This window comes from Fistularia commersonii, chromosome 13 (genome assembly GCF_037954325.1).
Source record: "Fistularia commersonii isolate RoL2024-O1a breed Wild chromosome 13, RoL_Fcom_v1.0, whole genome shotgun sequence".
In the NCBI taxonomy this organism is placed as follows: domain Eukaryota; kingdom Metazoa; phylum Chordata; class Actinopteri; order Syngnathiformes; family Fistulariidae; genus Fistularia; species Fistularia commersonii.
This window is the reverse complement of record NC_141296.1, coordinates 3,980,100-3,999,727: the sequence shown is the minus strand read 5'-3', so window position 1 is coordinate 3,999,727 and position 19,628 is coordinate 3,980,100. Positions and strand designations below refer to the sequence as shown.

Below are 19,628 nucleotides of genomic sequence, written 5' to 3'. Positions count from 1 at the left end.
TACAAGACATTTACTCACTCATTCGGGACAATTTTCCCAATTGGAAAACCTGGAGGAAACCCACGCAGACACGGAGAGAACACGCAAAATCCACAAGGAAAGGTCCTCTTATCGGAATCAAAACAAAGTCCTTCGTCGCCGTGAGGCCGAAGCGCTAGCCACATGGCAACCTGGGCGGACGCATATTAGAGTTCGCACCACCGTGCAATTTATTTTTCTGTGTGGCCGGATCTTAACTGACATATTTGTAGTTCTTTCTACCTTTTTTCCCTCCAGTATTTATCTGGAAAGCAGCAGAGTTTCCGGTTGATATTCTGACTATGACTATTGCCATGATAAGCTATACAGGACACATATGGGCATACGGGCTCGCTAGGAGCACAAAATGCTAATAAACTATTGTGGGTATTAAGGTTGCAACCTAGTATTGCACAAATATGTCTCGTATTTTTGCAAAACATCCGCATGAAAACAACCAAATTACGCGGATGAATCGATTCATCTTACGAGTCTCTGATCTTGTTTCAACGTCCGAAAGTAAATAACAATTGGGAGTTGTTCTCCAAGGTGCAGAGAAGGCGGTGAGATAGCGAGGAGCACAAGGGAAAGGCAGGGCGGATGAGAACAATCGATGGGAAACCAGATTAGGGTGGGGCAAGAGATCAAATGGGAGAAATAATTGATCCAAGACAAGAAGTAGCAACAGATGTCCTTCATCTTAAGCAACAAGAGAAACAAAAATAATGATAATGAGAAATAATCCTCATCCATTCACACTTGTCATGCCCTAAGTTTATTCTTATCCTTGTTAGTCACAACATATTCCCATCCTACTTATTCATGTTTATTTTTGTCATTGCTATGGTCGCTCTGTTTATGTTCCTGTCCTTGTTGTTGTTGATTTGGTTGTTTTTTTTTTTTTCCCCATTCTCTTGTCCATTTTCTTTTACTTAACCTTGTTGTTCTCTCGGCTGTCTTTATTTGTGGATGTCTTTTGCTATCTTCTAATTCATATTTATATTCATATCTATTGATACCTACAGGACTGTCTCAGAAAATTAGAATATTTGTGATAAAGTTCTTTATCTTCTGTAATGCTATTAAAAAAACAAAAATTACTTCTTTATAATATTCTAATATTTTGAGAGTTTTCTCAAGATGTAAGTCATAATCAGCTATATTAAAATAATAAAAGGCTTGCAATATTTCAGTTGATTTGTAATGAATCCAGAATGTATGATTTTTTTGTTTTTGTAATTGCATTACAGAAGATAATAAACTTTATCACAATATTCTAATTTTCTGAGACATGTCCTGTATAACTGTTATTCTGCTGTGACAAAAGAATTTCCCCTTTGGGGATCAATAAAGTTTATCTTATCTTATCTTATCTTATCTCATCTCATTTCATCGGGTCATATCATATCATATCATATCATATCATATCGTATCCTATCTTATCTTATCCTATCCTATCTTATCTTATCTTATCTTATCTTATCTTATCTTATCTTATCTTATCTTATCTTATCTTATCTTATCCAATCTCATCTCATCTCATCTCATCTCATCTCATCTCATCTCATCTCATCTCATCTCATCTTATCTTATCTTATCTTATCTTATCTTATCTTATCTTATCTCATCTCATCTCATCTCATCTCATCTCATCTCATCTCATCTCATCTTATCTTATCTTATCTCATTTCATCCTATCACATCGTATCGTATCATATTGTATCATATCTTATCTTTTTTTATCTCATCTTATCTCATACCATCTCATCTCATTTCCTCATATCATATCATATTGTATCCTATCTTATCTTATCTTATCTTATCTTATCTTATCTTATCTTATCTCATCTTAAAGAAAGGAAAAAAAAAAAACCAACTTAGCACAAATGGAAACGTAAAGTCAACTGCTCAACCTAAAACATCCAAAGCAGAAACACCTCAGTGCAGCATTCTGACCCACACATAAATCAAAAGAATAGATTAAGGAATAGAGGCGAGGAAAGGCTGCTGCTTCTAAAGATGGAGAAAGTGATAGGGAGGGAAAGGGTTAACGGGACGGAGATATCAATGCAGCAGCATTAATGAGGAAACGGGTGACATAGATAAATGAAATAGCGGCACAGCTGAGGGCTAAAACAATGACGGAGGCACGACGCAAAGAGACTCGGAGCACATCTCGGAGGGGGAGAGGTTGATTCGGGTCCCTCTGTGATAGCGTTTTTTTACCTCCCCTGCCAAACAGAGGCGGCTCACCATCCTCGCTGACACACATCCGGAGTGTGGCTTCCTTCTGGAACCACCGCCTATGCTGCCGATGCCACTTAATGAGAGATAATAACACACCGTCCATCTCTGTCTCCGCTTGCCCGTGAAATAAACACACACACAAAGAAGAGCTGGAAATTAAATTATCTCACGTTAAGGCTTGTCCAACTCGGTAACAGAGAACATTGTAATACGCTCAATAGAAGTCAACTGCAGTCAATCAGTTGCAGTGAAGAAGAAAAGCAGAAAGTCAACCAAAATAGGGATGACGCAGAGCTGCACCGGTTTGCCATGCGTCGATATTACTGAAGAAGACCCCTCCCGTATATATATATCCCTCTACTCATTGTGCAGTAGCATACAATATATCCTCGTCTGTGTTTGTTCGTGTTTCACTTGGATGCTCCTGCAACGGGGAGGCATTTGTTTCCTCCTCGGGCCGAATATAAAAACTAATTGCCGCGATGAGCAGTGTATAAATAGGCTACGCTACGCAGGAAGCTTTGGTTCTGCAGTAAGGTTTATGTCTTGCCCCCCAAGGAGTTTTCTTTAATGGAACAAATGCTTGTTGTCATTATCGACGCGGCTTTTTCCTCTAAGCGTAGGAAGGCATAACTTAAACATCTACACGTTTGCTTCAAAGTGATAATTAGGAGAAATATGACAAACGCAGTTATCTGGTCATTTTTTTTTGCCATTGTTTGGGAGAATTTTGTTTTGCAATGAGACTTTAAATAAAGATTTTATATATATATATATATATATATTTATATGCATATGTATATGCATATACAAATATGTATTAGTATATATATTTTGTAATTTTCGGACGATAAGCCGCGACTTTTTTCACTTAAACAACAATGCAGCTAATACATGAATTTTTCTGGGGGGGGGGGGGGGGGGGGCAATAAGCTTCACGGCGCTAAAACTTTTATCCTCGTCACATCGGCCCGATGAAATAACCGGGAAAGTCAACTCCGACACCAGAAAAGACAACTTTGACGGTTTCAGTGCGTCGGAGGAAGCCCAAGATAGTGATTGGCTAGCAGGTGCGGCTTATAGTGAGGTGCGCCCAATAGTCCAGAAATTATGGTATATATACACTGCTCAAAAACTAAAGGGAATGCTACAATAGCACATCCTAGATCAGCTAGCTGGTGCGGCTTATAGTGAGGTGCGCCTAATAGTCCAGAAATTACGGTATATATACACTGCTCAAAAACTAAAGGGAATGCTACAATAGCACATCCTAGATTTGAATGAATAAAATATTCTTATCAAATACTTTGTTCTTCACATAGAATGCGCTGACAACAAATTCACACAAGAATTATCAATGGAAATCAAATACATGAACCCATGGAGTTCCGTATTTGGAGTCGCACTCTAAATGAAAGTGTAAAAACACACGACAGCCTGATCCAACTTTAATGTAATGTCCTTAAAACAAGTCAAAATGAATCAGTGTTTCTTCCGAAGTGGAAGGTTTGATTTCACAGAAGCATGATTGACTTGAGTAACATTGTGATGTTCAAGTGTTTCCTTTATTTTTTTGAACATTATATCTATATATATATGTATACATACATATATATGCACACAGATAAATTCACACACAAATATGTATATGTGTATATACAGTATGTATATGTACATATGTAAGGCAAGTGCACCAAAATCACTTTCCAGATTGTTTTTGATGACATAATAGGGTGTGTGTTAGAAGGCGAAATAGTTGGATCCGGCAATAGCTTGTCAGGCGGCCAATAAATCTCTCATAAGAACAGACACCACTTGTGAACCACCGATGATTGTGAATGTGGTTCCGGCTGCTTCAAGTTTCAATGTGTCACTGTAATGTGTGGGCATATTACGCCTTGAATATGAAAAATAAAGTAGAAAATAAATAAATTAATCGACACTATTCTTCATGGCTTTATCCCTGAATTGTGTTTTCATGAGAGCCTTCACCAAAATGTTTGTCTGAGCCATTCATTTTTTACTGTTTTTAGAAGAAATAATTTGTACACTATTTTATAATGATTTCTTTATTTCTCATGGAGTATTTTTTCATATTATACTAATATGATATTTCATATTATTTTTTGTCATATTAGTATCCCATATTAGGGATATTAATACAGTATGTTAGCTCTGAAGATAACAGGATTCAGATTTGTGACGTTGCACTGACGTCAAACCTGACTGTTGCGTTCGCGTGGCCACTGTTTTTTTCCAAATATATTACGCCGCCAAATGTGCTCATACAAAAGTGTTCTGCCGAGACGCAACGTAGAGGCGGGGACTGAATGGATGACAATTCCATTTCTTCCTCCCAGAAATCCCGTTCTCACTTGCTTTTGAATTAACCTTTAGGTCATTGTTGGGACATGGGTGCGGATGATAAGGCAAATGACGTGTTGTTTCAAATTACAACTGATTTGCCTCTGAATACCTGAAAGGAGCTTTTCAGTCTATTTGCATTGGCAGTTAAATGTTTTTAAATTGTGTGTGGTCGTGTTTTGTTTCGTTTTGGATTTTTCCTAGTAAAATTTCCAAGGAAATACCTTACATACCTTCAAATTAATTTTCATTCATTACTTTTGATCTTTACTGTTCTTTTTTTTTCTCATTTTATTTCATGTTATTTTACTCTATTTTATTTTATTTTACTTTAATTTTATTTTGTTTTATTTTATTTTATTATTCGCTATTTTTATTCTTTCTTTTTATATAGTGGTCTATTTTGATTCTTCCCCTCTTGACGCCCTGGGGGATCGATAAGGCATTCTTGTTCCGATTCTTTAATAACACCAGGCGTATTTTGAAGGTTTTACTGCAAAGAGCGACGGCACACCGACCCGGCCGAGGAGGTTAAAGACCCGTGTTTGTTTGTATTTTTGTCAGAAAAAGGTTAAAGCTCAGCCTATATGTGTTTTCATGCGTGCAACAAAAAAGTAGGGAGGATAGTCCCGATATGCACCTTTATCTTTTTACACATGAGAGAATTTCCTTCGCGTATTTCCAGTCAGCTTTCTAATAAAATCGTTTTGAAGATGCCCCGAGCTCCATACCGAGATTCTACAACCTCCTTCAATCAAGCCACCACTAGATATCCATCCATCCATCCATCCATCCATCCATCCATCTTCTGCAGCTGATCCTGCAGTCAGGGTGGCAGGGAAGCTGCAGCCTGTCTCTGCTGTCGTCAATCGCAAGGCCACGTGTAGAGACAGACAACTATTCAGTCAGTCATTCGGGGTTTTTCATGAGAAACCGGAGGAAAAACCCACGCAGACACGGGGAGAACAAAGAGAGTCCCAGAGTCCTCGGTTGGTGTGAGCCCAAAGCGCTAATCACCGTGCAATTTGTTTTTTTTTTCTAGGTGGGAGGATCTTAATTGACATATTTGTAGTTTTTTCTACCTTTTTTTTATTTCAGTAAATATCTAGAAAGCAGCAGTTTCAGGTTCTGACTATGACTGTTTCCGTGATAAGCTATACAAGACACACACGGGCACCGCCAACTCGCTAGGAGCACAAAATGCTAATAACCGATTGTGGATAGCAAGGTTGCAACCTAGTATTGCACAAATATGTCTTGTTTGTTTGCAAAACATCTGCATGAAACAACCGAATAACTCAGATCGATCGAAGTTCCTCAGCACGTGCAGACGACGTCACAAACTATCATTTTACGAGCCTCCGTTCTGTTTCAACAATTTTCTTGGGAGAAACGGGAGAAAATCCACACAGACACGGGGAGAAGATGCAAACTAACAAAAGGTCCAAATAAAATGGAAGCCGGCTACTGTTGAGCTCTTCTTCATTGTTGCATGTTTCATTGCATTCATTCTCCATTTTTCATCGCAACCTTCTCCATCCGTTCAGTCTCGCTCCAACCTTGGCATTCTACGGCCCCTTTTGCTTTTTTATCCAGCCCGCCAAACTGTTTTCTTTGAATATTTTAATAAGTATTTTCAATCAATATTGACTTTAGAAACTATATATTTTCCTTTTGTTTGATTTTTTACGGATGATTCCAGATGGTCACTACTGATTTGAGTTTTGATAAAAGATACTCCAAAATTTAAATATTTAAATTGCAATTTTCATTTTGTTCAATATACACGATACCTAGTTGGGCCGCGCATAAAAATTAAATCAGAAATGTGCCAAAATAATTGCCCACCCTGTTCCAGCTGATAGTTTTCTACCTTTTCGTACCCCCTGACACTTTTCTCCATCCACTCCAACCTGCTTGAACACGTTCCTTTACCTCTTTTCCACCTTCTCTGTTGCTTGAAATCCTCCAACTTCTTGATCTCCACTCCCTGCAGCCTCACCGTTCCACCCGGGTTCCACCTGGAGCAGTCCCTTGACATCTTTAACTAATTTTAATTGCAAATGTGAACCGCATTTCCTGCACTGGCACACTCATATGCTACCTTGGGATGCTATTATTATATTATAAGACAAGACTCATAAATGCTTTTCAGATACGTTGCATTAAGCCGCTAAACACGTTCTCAGTTTAGAGTAGATTCCGCCCGAGAATTTGTTCTTGGATCTTTTGCGCTCGCAGTTGGTTCCAGATGCTCAAAGGTGATGAGAGCAATGGAGAAGGTTAAGGTATAACCTTCAGGTCAGAAGGAGAATAAAAGAGAATAAAAAGATCACCAAAATCTGCCTCATGCTAATAACTTGCATCTCTTTGAAACTGCAGTACTTTCATAAATCCATATTTCTCTGACCTTCTCTCCAAAAAAATGTAACATGTGGTTTCCCTCTGATGGACTCATTCCTGATCCTATCCATCCTGGTCACTCCCAAAGAGAACCTCAATATAATAAAACAAAATAAAAAAAAAATCACCCACTTAATGCAGGTTTTAATAATTTAAACTGTAATAATTTATCCGTATATATGTTCATAACTGTGCAATATTTCATAACAGCTACATGTACAATATTTTTTCATACTCTTTGCACTCCTTATCTTTCACTTGTTATTCAAGGCACTTTATAGTTTATTTGTATTTCTTATTCTCCCTTTTTCTCTTATTTTTTTTACTGTTTATACAATTTTCTACCATTATTTATTATTATCATATTTTTCTTTTAACTCTGGCACAACAATTTCCTTCGGGATAAATTAAGTTGCTCTTATTCTTATTTTTATTCATCTCTGCGTCCTCCAGCTCCGCGTCCTTTCTTTTCCTCATTGTCACTGTTACCAGAGCATCGCTGGTCTCACCACTGTCTTTTCCACCAACTTCTTGTTCTCCACTGGCTGTCGCCTCACCGTTCCACCCGTCTTCCTCTCCTTCACACACATATATTCTCTCTTGTCGCGACTCACCTTCATTCCTCTCCTTTCCGGCGCACACCTCCGCCTCTCTAGATCCTCCTCAACCTGATCCCTGCTCACACTGCAGCTCACAATGTCATCTGCAAGATGATCACTGGTATATATTCTGGGACTGTCTAGTAACCACACATTTCTGGTCAAATGCACAAAATATGTTTCATGCAAAAACACCATATGATTTGAAAAAACTTATATTCTATGAGAAATCCGCCTTTTTCATAAAGGATATTTGCATAAACAACTAGTTGTGCAATATTCAGAACTGTGCAATATTTCATTTCATAACAGCTACACTACAATTTTTCCTTTTATCATACCATACTATTGTGCACTCCTTACCTCACTTGTTACTAAGACACTTATAGTTTTATCACTTGTTTACTAAGACACTTTATGGTTTCACTGAGACAGTTTATAGTTTATAGTTTATTTTTATTTCTAATTCTGCCTTTTCTTTTTATTATTTATTACTGTTATATTTTCTGTAACTCTGGCACAGCAATTTCCTTCGGGATTAATAAAGTTGTTCTTATCTTATCTTATCTTATCTTATCTTATCTTATCTAAATCAGCTGGAAAACCTATTCACCTCTTCTGATCTTGTCACTAAATTGCATAAAAATTGAATGGAGTAAATCACCTACTGGTGATTTTACATGTCTCTCCTAGCTTAAAAATCACCATCTTTTTTTCCCCCCTTAGTTCCTGTTTTTTTGTTTGATTTGTTTTTTTTGTTTTTTTTTTTGCTATGTTTAGTCTGTTTTCTTAAATAATATTATCACATTCTTTCTTGCATGTACAAAAAATTGGTCACTTAACTCACACAAATAAAACTACGCAAAGTAATATCATGCCGCAATCCACACGGAAGACAATAATGAAAAAAAAAATGAAGATTAAAAAAAAAGAAACAAAAGAGACAAATAATAATTTTAGCATGCTTTGTGAACATTTGCATTTCCATAATGTTTTCTTTCTCTTTGCAGAGTGGAGGAGAGTTTTAAGACCCTTTTCTGGTCCATCTTTGGGTTGTCTGAGGTCATCTCAGTGGTGCTGAAATATGACCACAAATTCATCGAAAATATCGGCTACGTGCTTTACGGCGTCTACAACGTCACCATGGTGGTCGTCCTCCTCAATATGCTCATCGCCATGATAAACAGCTCTTATCAGGAGATCGAGGTACAACAACAAACACCCAGTCACAATGGAGGGGGAGGTTGATTTTCAAAAAAACAATAACAGTAGTTTAATCCCCCCGTGACAGTCGTTACGAACCATCATTATTCATTTTCAGTGATTATCCGTAACTTTTGATAAATGTGTTGTTTTCTGGTTCTGTTTTTTATTTATGTTTAAATGTAATCACAACAGAGATGTGCCTTATCTAGTAACTGAGTCATATCCTGCCATCCATTACATCCTATGATGAAGCCCACTTGTAAATTTTCCTCTATTATCGTATACTTATAGTAGTTGATCAAACGTTCTGGCGGCACAACACTCAGGTCCGCTTCAGGATATATTTGTCTTCCCCTTGTGATTCTTTCCAGGAGCTGTTTTTTTTAGGATTTGAATGGATATTAGCACAAAAAAAAATATCCATCATACAATTTTATCACTCGATAACCACACAAAATTAATAAATGTTGTGTATTTGTCGGCTTAAAATGACACCTGGGAGTATCCACCCATCCAATCCGGTGATTAAAGTGCTCTGCTGTCTTTTATTTGGCAACATTTGTTCCCAAATGCATCTGCGCTGTAACTTCCCAGTCTTACTGTTTACACCAACAAATCAGGGATGCCGGCTCGCTGACAGGAGCGGTGAAAAGTGATGCGAACGAACAGGAGGGAGGGTTCGGGTTTTATTTTTACAAGTGCGAACGAATCGATGACGCGCGTTGAATAGCCAACGGTGTTTCCACACTGCGTCTACAGTATCTCTAACAATAAACCAGAAAAATTATATGTCGACTACCAACAAGTAACCGTGTTTGACGAGACCCTTTGTTCCCATCAAGTGATTCCAGCTTCTGGCCTCCACTGCAATCCCTCCGGACTTTACGTGCACAGATTTCACCGTCAGATTTGACATTGATTTCCTTTTGTTTGGGAAATGTTGGAGAAATAAGTCAGCCAATTATTTCCAGGCTTGTGGTGGCTAGCCATTGTATATTGGTAATATTTGAGGCATTGTGCATCAGCCAACTGCAAATTGTATGTTTGTTTAACAACAGCATCCCTTAGCCTCACTCACCCGTCCATGAATTCAACAATCCGGTTTTCATAAACAACCATACACTATGCTCAAATGTCCTGCATCCCTGGTTACCAAGGTAACCTGGTAACCTGGTTCATCGATATTTGTACCAAAAAATTATCATGAAATCTCTAAGCATGTCTTGTTTCTTTGTATAAAATTATTAAAAGAAAAATTAAGATAAGAGAAGATAAGATAAGATAAGATAAGATAAGATAAGATAAGATAAGATAAGATAAGATAAGATAAGATAAACTTAGATAAACTTTATCGATCCCCACAGGGGAAATTCTTTTGTCACTGCAGAATAACTGTTATAATGTCAATAAATAAAATAAATAAGAAAATTAAAAAATAAAAGAGCAAAAGACATCCACAATTAAATAGACAGCAGAGAAAAAAACATCAAGGATGATAATGTACAACAGAATGGGAAAAAAATAAATAAAAGACAATAAGGGTGAAAATAGACAACCAAAATGACAGCATAAATAAAGTGGCAATAGCAATGACAAAAACAAAACAAAGAAAAAAAATAATCATGATGCGAATGAGTTGAGACCAACAAGGGTACAAATAGAGAACAGAGCCGCCATTGTTGTTTATTATTTTGCTGCAAAGCTCACTGGGTAGTGATGTCACAAGGTTGCACCGGCTCATTTTACCGTACGCTTCGAAAACATGTCATCTATGCAACGCTGAAGTCAGAACTCAAAATTAATGAAGACGAACAAAGACGCTAAGACTTTGCGTTGCTATGCTAACAGAGAGAGTCTGTCGCACGGAGCTCCGCTTTCTATCATCCGCTGTTTACCATCCATCCGTTTACCATTTCCCACTCCTGTCTTGTCTTCTCGTCCCTTGGAAAGCTGTTCAGACTAGCATCGGTCCCTTTGTTTCCCTCGGACTGATATCACACCCAAAAGCAGCAAAATGTGGCATTATTACCACATATACCGTACCTTGCAGAGCGAAAGTTAACTCCAATAACCTCTATACATCATTAACCCGGCATGCAATGCATTAGTAAAACAATGGCTGCACCAGTTGGTTAAAAAATATGTTATAAATTGTGATTTTTAAACAAATAATTCTTTGTGCCGTTTGACAATACATGCTAGTACGAGTCAAAAATTAAAACAGATCAATGCCAGTCAGTCCTCCCAGATGGAGTTCCCTTCCATAGCGAGAACGCTTTTTGAATATTTGGTCCTCTGTACCACACATTCCGTGATCATATTTTATTTTTATTTTTATTTTTATTTTTATTTTTATTTTTATTTTTATTTTTATTTTTATTTTTATTTTTATTTTTATTTTCAAATAACATTTTCACTCATTGTTATTATTATTATTATGAATCAAGGGATTGCTGATTTTTTTTTTTTTTTCTATTCCCCAATAATTCTTCCTCACCCTGGGTTTTTGTGTGCACAGGAAGACGCCGATGTGGAATGGAAATTTGCTCGAGCCAAATTGTGGCTCTCCTACTTTGACGAAGGCAGAACACTGCCTGCTCCCTTCAACCTAGTTCCCAGTCCAAAGTCGTTCTACTATCTAGTCATCCGTATCAAATCCTGCCTAATAGGCCTCTGCAAAGCCAATGGCCATCACCATAACAATGAAGTGGAGATGGGCATGATCAACTCTCAGGCCAGGGTGAGTATCATCACCTGATGTCACTCTGCAGTGTTTCGAGGAGCAGCACTTACTTGCAACTTGCAACTTGTTTTCTCAAATTCTGGTTCAGTCCTGACATGACGACAAGAACGCAAAGTATTTACAAGACATTTTATGTACAAATGACTTTGCTGAACAATGGTTTATTGTTCTTGTGTTTGTTATCTATCAAGATAATCGAGCAACATGGCTTGACACTCTAGTTAGTTTTCATCTATTGCCAATTCATCCCTCATCCAATTATCTGGTTTCAGTATCTTGCTAAAAACTTGTGTTCATGTTTTCTCTGTAGTCCAAAATAATAATAATAATAATAATAACATCATATTTAGTGTTCGTAATATAAGAGTAATTATTATTATTGTTGTTATTATTAATAATAATATGATGATATATAATATAATAATAATAATAATAGTAATAATTATAGTGACATCATAATACAATAATAATGATGAAAATATCATGTTATCTATATAATTATCATTGTTATTATTATTGTTAATATTACAATAATAATAATACACATATATTCTATAATAATAATAATAATTATTATTATTATTATTATTGTTATTATTATCATTATTATTATCATTATTATTATTATTACTACTATTACTACAACAACAAAAATGAAGTCAAACAACTGCCAACTGTGTTTTCATCAGTTTCATTTGTTTCAGTATGGCCTAGTGGTAAAGACCAAGAAAAATATGATATTCCCACTGCAAGCCTGCATTGCAGGTTACCTATCTAAGATTTATGTCAAGTGAAAATTTAACAAGAAAAAAAGGTGTCAGCTATTTAACCAAAAGTCACAGTTCCCTGTGCCACTGTCTTCCCAAATATCCTTTGTCTGATTCCTGTACTCAAATGATACACCTCAGTGCCCCCGCTAAGCTATTAGCCAGACCATTGGATCTGTCTGCTTCTGCTCAAATATCTAGGTAGGTTTTGGAAAGGGACAAGATGGGTTACACGCTGCTGCCTCTGTGAGCGCCCGGCTTCCCCGCAGCTCCGACAACTTTACCGTAGAGCCAAGCAGCTGCAGCAAGCGAGAGATAGCGGAGACCCATGTCTGTGACATTCATCAGATGACGGTTTCCAATTATTTCATTAATTCAGTGGGAGGAGATTTAACAAGTAAATGCTAAATATTTGTTTAAAATTAGATTTTAAAATCAAAAAAACTCTTTTTTTGTGCAAGAATATTTCAACCTTGTCCTTATGTTGCTCACGTGAATATCGTCATTGATCGATCGGTGTGGGTTTAAGTCATCAGGTCATATTTGTTTGCTTACAAATCATTGCATGTCATTGAATTTTCTTTTGCATGCATATTTTAGGGAATTTTAATGATTTCATTGGAATGAAAAAATAAAGAAAATAATATAGATTTAAAATGATTATTTAAATTATTTAAAATTATTAACAAAAATAATATGATTTATTATATTATATTATTTTATAAAATATTATATTATAATATTGTATTGAATATACAGTATATAAATTAATATTATTTTATATATACATATATACATACATATATATACAGAGAGAGAGGGCGAGAGAGCGATTCAGCACAGGTCACAACTGCAGGATATTTTGTCCATAATGCAGGACATATTCTCCAAAAATCATTGATAAAGCGTTTCCAAATGTTTCTACAGATGAGATTAAAATTCACACATGCTCAGTTTCCAGCATGCTGAATGTTGGAACAGGGTCTGTATCCCACATGCCAAAGCAGGATTTCATCTTCAGTGATGGCACTCACTGTCCATTAGTCTATGCAGCGAATACTAAATAATAAATTGGAGGAACAAAAAAGAGAAAAGTACATTCTGAACTAGAAGGACGCATTGAATGGAGAAAGCAGATGCTACAAATCAGTTCATTTGTGTAGAACGCTTAACAGACGGAGGAGATATATAGGCCTTTTTCAACAAATAAAATAACAAAAAATAAAAATGTGTCTCTCACATTTGCTTGGAGCCAAAGCAGCAGTTGCCATCTGGATGTGCGACTCAAAAGCAGGGACTTGCACACAAAAAAAGTAAATGATGAATAACAAGCTTCCTATTATTGTCATGTAAATTCTTCAAAAATGTAATTTCAGGGGATTAAGATGCTTTCTGTTAAAATACTCTTCCTTTTAGTTTACGTCTTCTCTTACTCATGTACATTTAATGATAGATTAGATGAGATTTGTTTTTAGCTTTACATATGAAAAGCACTTTAAAACCAATTTTTTTTGGTTTTATCAATTTTATTTTTCTGCTAACTTTTCCAAGGCTGTGGCTCCAGCGAGCAAAGGGTGACATGTAGTTTCAAGCGTTCACTCTTAAGTTTAAACTTCTTTTGACAAAACAGTGCTTATTATATTAGTGCTTATTATATATATATATATATATATAATGTATATATATATGATGTATTATTAGATTATTATTATATTAGTGCTTATTATATATACATATATTATTATTATTATTATTATTATTATTATTATTATTATTATCATTATTATTATTATTATTATTTTGACTTTATGATTATATTTCTTCTCAGTTATGTGTGATGAAATGTTTAAGGATTTGATATGAATACCAAGTCTTATCTGTAAATGATTTTATTTTAATGATCTATACCTCTCATATTAACCTTGTACATTTGTCTGGCTTAGGATGACTGTTTCCGGTCTTTTCCTCGACCGGGAGAAGATTTCATCGCGAGGAAACCTCGAAAACATCCCACCAGATACCAGGTGAGATGGAAACGAGTGATAGGGAAAGGAAGAGAGGGGGAGAAAGCACAGAAATTTGAGTTAGAAAAAATTCATCGCCTTAGATAAAAGAAAATAAAGTGGTATGGTTACGAGACGAATTGGAAAAAAAAAAAAACAGAAAGAAGGTGCTAAAGGAGCACGGGAAGATTTATTGACCCCAAGAAAAGTAGCTGAATTATGATGTGGGAAAAAAAAAACAGCATTAGAAAAAAAGTTGTCGCATGGCGACTACCAAAGTCCAATAGAACTGATAAAGGATAAAAATGAAAGGATGGTATTTCTTATTAGCACTTGGTGTGAGTTGAACAGGGCAAATGAACACTCGAGAGGGAAGAGATACATATCTTCCTGTCAAATGTTGAGCTTTTGCTCCCTCCGGGAGAAACCTCTGGAAGTTCTTTCCCCAATTTGCGCTCTCCAGTCTCAAACCGCAGAGGTTTTGACACCGGGATACAAACACGTGTGGGCAATGATAGTCGGCAGTGTCACACGCGTGGTGACGGGACTCGACCCGTGTTCAGCGTCCAACCAAAGGAAAGACTGCTTGAGGAGTGCAAGTGGCTGTAGAAAATTCTTGTTGGAAAGACTATTAAAGTATTTGTGTGATTTTGTATGAGACCAGGACTGTAAAATAAATATACAAACAAATTTATATATACATATATTTACATATCAGTGACGTGCAGTCAAGGGAGGCAGGAGACACCATGCCTCACTTGGCATTCTTTGAAAGAAAAACTGTAAAATGACAAAATAATTAAATGGTTATATTTATTGGTGATTTGCACTATAAAGGTATTTTTCAAATAACTTCACATTTTTTTATACGAAATCGCTGGATTTTCACATTTACTGTTCAAATACTAAGAAGAGACGTGCGCTTAGGCCTCATTGTACATTTTGCAATGACTGCTTTACACTTTACACTGCAAACACTTTTGCTTTATGAACTACATTTCCAATTTTTTATCAACAACTGTTTTACTAGTTTCTAGTGATATGTATGTGTTATATATGTATATATTCTATATATATGTGTATATCAGAGGTGGGCAATTATTTTGGCTGGCGGGCCACATTTCTTATTTAGTTTTTATGCACGGGCCAACTAGGTATCATGTGAACAAAATGAAAATTGTAAACAAAATTTTTGGGAATTTTATTTCAACTTTAAAATCATTAATGATCATATAAATGTACGGACATCATTTTGTATGTTATCATCCATACAAAATTCAGCAAAAGGAAAAAATGATTCAAAATATTACAATTGAAAATACTTATTGAAATTTTCAAAGAAAATAGTTTGGCGGGCCGGATTAAAAAAACAAAACGGGCTGCAAAATGCCTAGGTGTGGCGTATATATATATATATATATATATATATATATATATATATATATATATGTACACACACACACATATATATATATATATATACACACACATATATATAATATTTCTGTATGTATGTATATATATATGTATGTATGTATATGTGTATATATATATATATATATATATATGTATATCCATCCATCCATCATCTTCAGCCTATCCTCTACTCCCACTAGCAAGGATGCTGGAGCCTATCCCAGCTGTCTTTGGGCATCATATATATATATATATTTGTTCACATATACATCTATATTTACATACATATAAATAGACATAGACATAGACATATATACATATACATGTATACATGTATGTGTACATATACATACATGTATATACAGGACTGTCTCAGAAAATTAGAATATTGTGTTCTTTATCTTCTGGATTGCAATAAAAAAAAAACGAAAATTACTTTTTCACGATTTTCCAAATATTTTGAGATAGGATTTTTGAGTTTTCTTAAGATGTAAGCCATAATCAGCAATATTAAAATAAGAAAAGGCTTGCAATATTTCAGTTGATTTGTAATGAATCTTGAATCTATGACATTTTTGTATGTAAATGTATACATGTAATATATATATATATATATATATATATATATATATATATATATACATATATACACTTGTTAACTGGATAAATGCATGATGCAATGTGACGTAACAGTCAACTCGTCTCATGAATCCTGCTCTCTGCCCTCACAGAAGATCATGAAGCGTCTGATAAAGAGGTATGTGCTGAAGGCACAGGTGGACAGAGAGAATGATGAAGTCAATGAAGGTAAAGTTGTTGTTTTTTTTCCCAATTTTTTTTTTTTTTTTTTTTTTATTTGTGTTATGTTTCCATTATGCACAAATGAAATAGTTTGTTAAAGATGCATTCCAATAGCATGGCTGTTTTAAGGGAATTTTACCGGTTAGCTCTGCAGAGCAATGATGGCTGAGGATTCGGGGCGGTGTAAATCTGCAGCCGTAAATGACTGTTTAAAAAAAAAAAAAAAGGGGGTTATTTTCTGAATATTTTCTTAAGTAGAAAATGTTGAGACTCTTAAATATATATATATATATGTATATCCTGCAGGTGAGCTGAAGGAGATCAAGCAGGACATTTCCAGCCTCCGTTATGAGCTTCTTGAGGAGAAGTCACAAGCTGCCGGAGAGCTGGCTCTCCTTATTCAACAGCTAGGTGACAAATTTGGCAAGAACGCCATGAGACATTGACCGGACAGCTCCAGCAGGGAGGGAGGAAAAAAGTTGGGAGAGTCAAACCCTGAAGGAGGTTGTGGCAAGTATGTTTTTTTTTTTTTTAAAGTAGGAAGGAACGGACACAGATTGACTTATGTTTTTATGACGAGGGAAAATGGAGACTCATTATAGAAACAATTTTCAGAGCAAAACTGCAACGACATGCATTTTTGAAGACTCTTTGCCGGTTCGAATGGAGCGCGAGGAGAAAACCGAGGATGTGATTTTGCATGGAGAACGCGGGGCGGAAGTGGAGCTAAATCAGCCCGGGTTGCCGCTCGAATTCTGATTAAGGGCATCATTTTCGGGGAACCGGGGAGGAGGGGAAGGCAGGCGTTCATACACTGGGTGGGAGAGAGATGCAATCAGATGTAGAGAAGTACTCGAGCGCCATGAGATATAATACGAAGAGGCACCGAGGAGCACAAGACTGAAGCAGCACACCGCTGAGGGCCCCTGCATCCACTGCCAAGAGATATCAGCGTATCACTGTGACTGATGATGAGGGGAAGGCCGGAGGGAAAATGAATTAGAAGAAAAGGGGTATTTGTATTGTGAAGAAAAGCAAAAAAAAAAAAAAAAAAAAAAAAATTAATGATTAAATTAATGTTTAATTTTTAAATTATTAATTATTAAAATAATAATTAATACATTAAAAATATATATGAGAAAGGTGCCATTTCTAGTTCAATCTGAGGGTTAATTGTGTCCTGACAGGCAGGATTATATCTCTTGATACCCCAGGCGATCTAATTAAAGCATTTTTTTTATCCACAAAACACTACATTTCATCAGATATGAGAGTAATTTCAGAAAAGATGGATTACCGTGGCATGTGAGCACATAGTAGCACGGCTCAGTACAAGAGCTGCTTCCAAAATGTGTAATAGTAGCAAAAAAAGCATCTTTTGTCACACTCAGGAGAGAGATTTTTTTTTTTTTACGTTGGAATAATTAGAAACCAAATTTTTATAGTTTTGATTCTTAGGTTCATGTTTTACTTTAAAACAATGCAGAGACTCTCATACAACCATAGTGTTTGCTAAACATAGTGGCTCCGTACGATTACTCCTTTTAGCCTTTGTCCTCAAGTAGCTTTGTTTACAACTGCCAGTGCAGGTCAGTAGTTCTCAGGAAGGTACGAAGGTAGTAAACCTCCTGCTCTTTAGACGTTAGAGTTATCAGATATTTATAAAATGATCATATATGAAATATACTTCGGGAGACTTAATTTGGTTATGAAAATTTAGATTATTGTCTTATTTGTGTTTCTTCTACAGGGATATATCCAGCAGCGCTTATTGTATTTGTCCTGAAAAGACCGAGTTATTAATGACACGATGCTGTTTAGCTAAACAACAACAACAATATCATGCCCATTGATTAATTGATAAAAAATAAAATTAAAAAAATTAAAATTATGACTTTTCAGATTGTCTTTTTTTAACTGTGCTCAGTGCATAATGGTGTCACAACCTACAAAATAAAAAATAGTAATAGAAATGAAATTAAATAAAATTAAATAAAATTGAATTAAATTAAAATAAGATAAAATAAAATAAAAGATACAGTAATGCTTCTAGAAACTATTTTGTGCGGCATATGTGACACTCCTGTTATCACTGCTAACCGAATACTTTTGATTCAGCAGAAAGCACCAGCCTGAGCGCAGAAAAGACTCTCCAATTGTATGAGACTCAGCTTAGCTCGAAAACATCGAAGCGGATTACAAATGAGTCGTCTCCAGTCTGTCTAACCAACTGTTTTAAAGCAAATTAATAATAGAAGGACACAAACATTTAAATTGTCAAATTGTATGCTGGATCAAAAAAGCATGAGTTCTGTAAATGGGTAATTTATTACAACCTATTCTCCATCGTTCTCATTAATAGAAGAAGTATATGGTCTTTAAAACTCATATCTTTTATTTTCAATCAAGGGATTTGACAAAATTATACACTCTGCAGCAAAAATAAAATCAGTGAGCGCCATTCAGGACAAAAAAAAAAAGGTGTCAGAGCTCATCTTTAACAGTTTTGTCGTGTCAACCACCGAGAGACACGTCCTTTTTTTTTCAGCAGAGCCACAATAAAAACATGATAATAACAACATTTCCCTCAGAATGTCTGCATAATATCAATATGTTGTTCTCATAGCCAGAAAAGCTGAATATTTTTATTGCACAAGAACACTGATCAAACATAACACTTGTATTGTACAATGTCATTTTTTTTCGTCCTTGAAATAAACAATAATCTCTAAACTGGGTGTTTAATCTTTGCAGTGTGTTTTAAGTTATATGTTGAAACCTAATAATGGGTCTTCATTATTCAAATCTAGTCTGTGATAATTCAATTTCTCTTGCACATACACACATCCTCATATACGCACACACACACCTACACACAAGCTAGAGGCGATTTAGGTGAAAGGAAATGAAAAGAAAACATGACATCTGTATTTATGACAGTCAAAGCTCCAAATTAAAGAAAAAAAATAATGTCTAGGAAGCAATTACATCAACAAAAATAAAAAAAATTGCAAGCAATTCTCAAATAAATTTGCTATGTTTATCAATAGTGGGAAAAAAG

General features: G+C 35.6%; 1 protein-coding gene across 2 annotated transcripts in view; it reads left to right on the top strand.

Annotated features, from left to right (window-relative positions):
* Positions 1-17,628, top strand: part of trpc7b (transient receptor potential cation channel, subfamily C, member 7b) — a 60,772-nt gene extending 43,144 nt beyond the window's left edge. For both annotated transcript variants that reach the window (XM_086157872.1, XM_086157871.1), the window contains 5 exons: positions 8,642-8,837; positions 11,356-11,577; positions 14,291-14,371; positions 16,498-16,573; positions 16,874-17,628. In XM_086157872.1, coding sequence (XP_086013998.1) covers positions 8,642-8,837; positions 11,356-11,577; positions 14,291-14,371; positions 16,498-16,573; positions 16,874-17,013 — 715 coding nt within the window. In that variant the 3' untranslated portion in view covers positions 17,014-17,628. The remainder of the gene's footprint in view (positions 1-8,641; positions 8,838-11,355; positions 11,578-14,290; positions 14,372-16,497; positions 16,574-16,873) is intronic.
* The last annotated feature ends 2,000 nt before the right edge of the window (positions 17,629-19,628 follow it).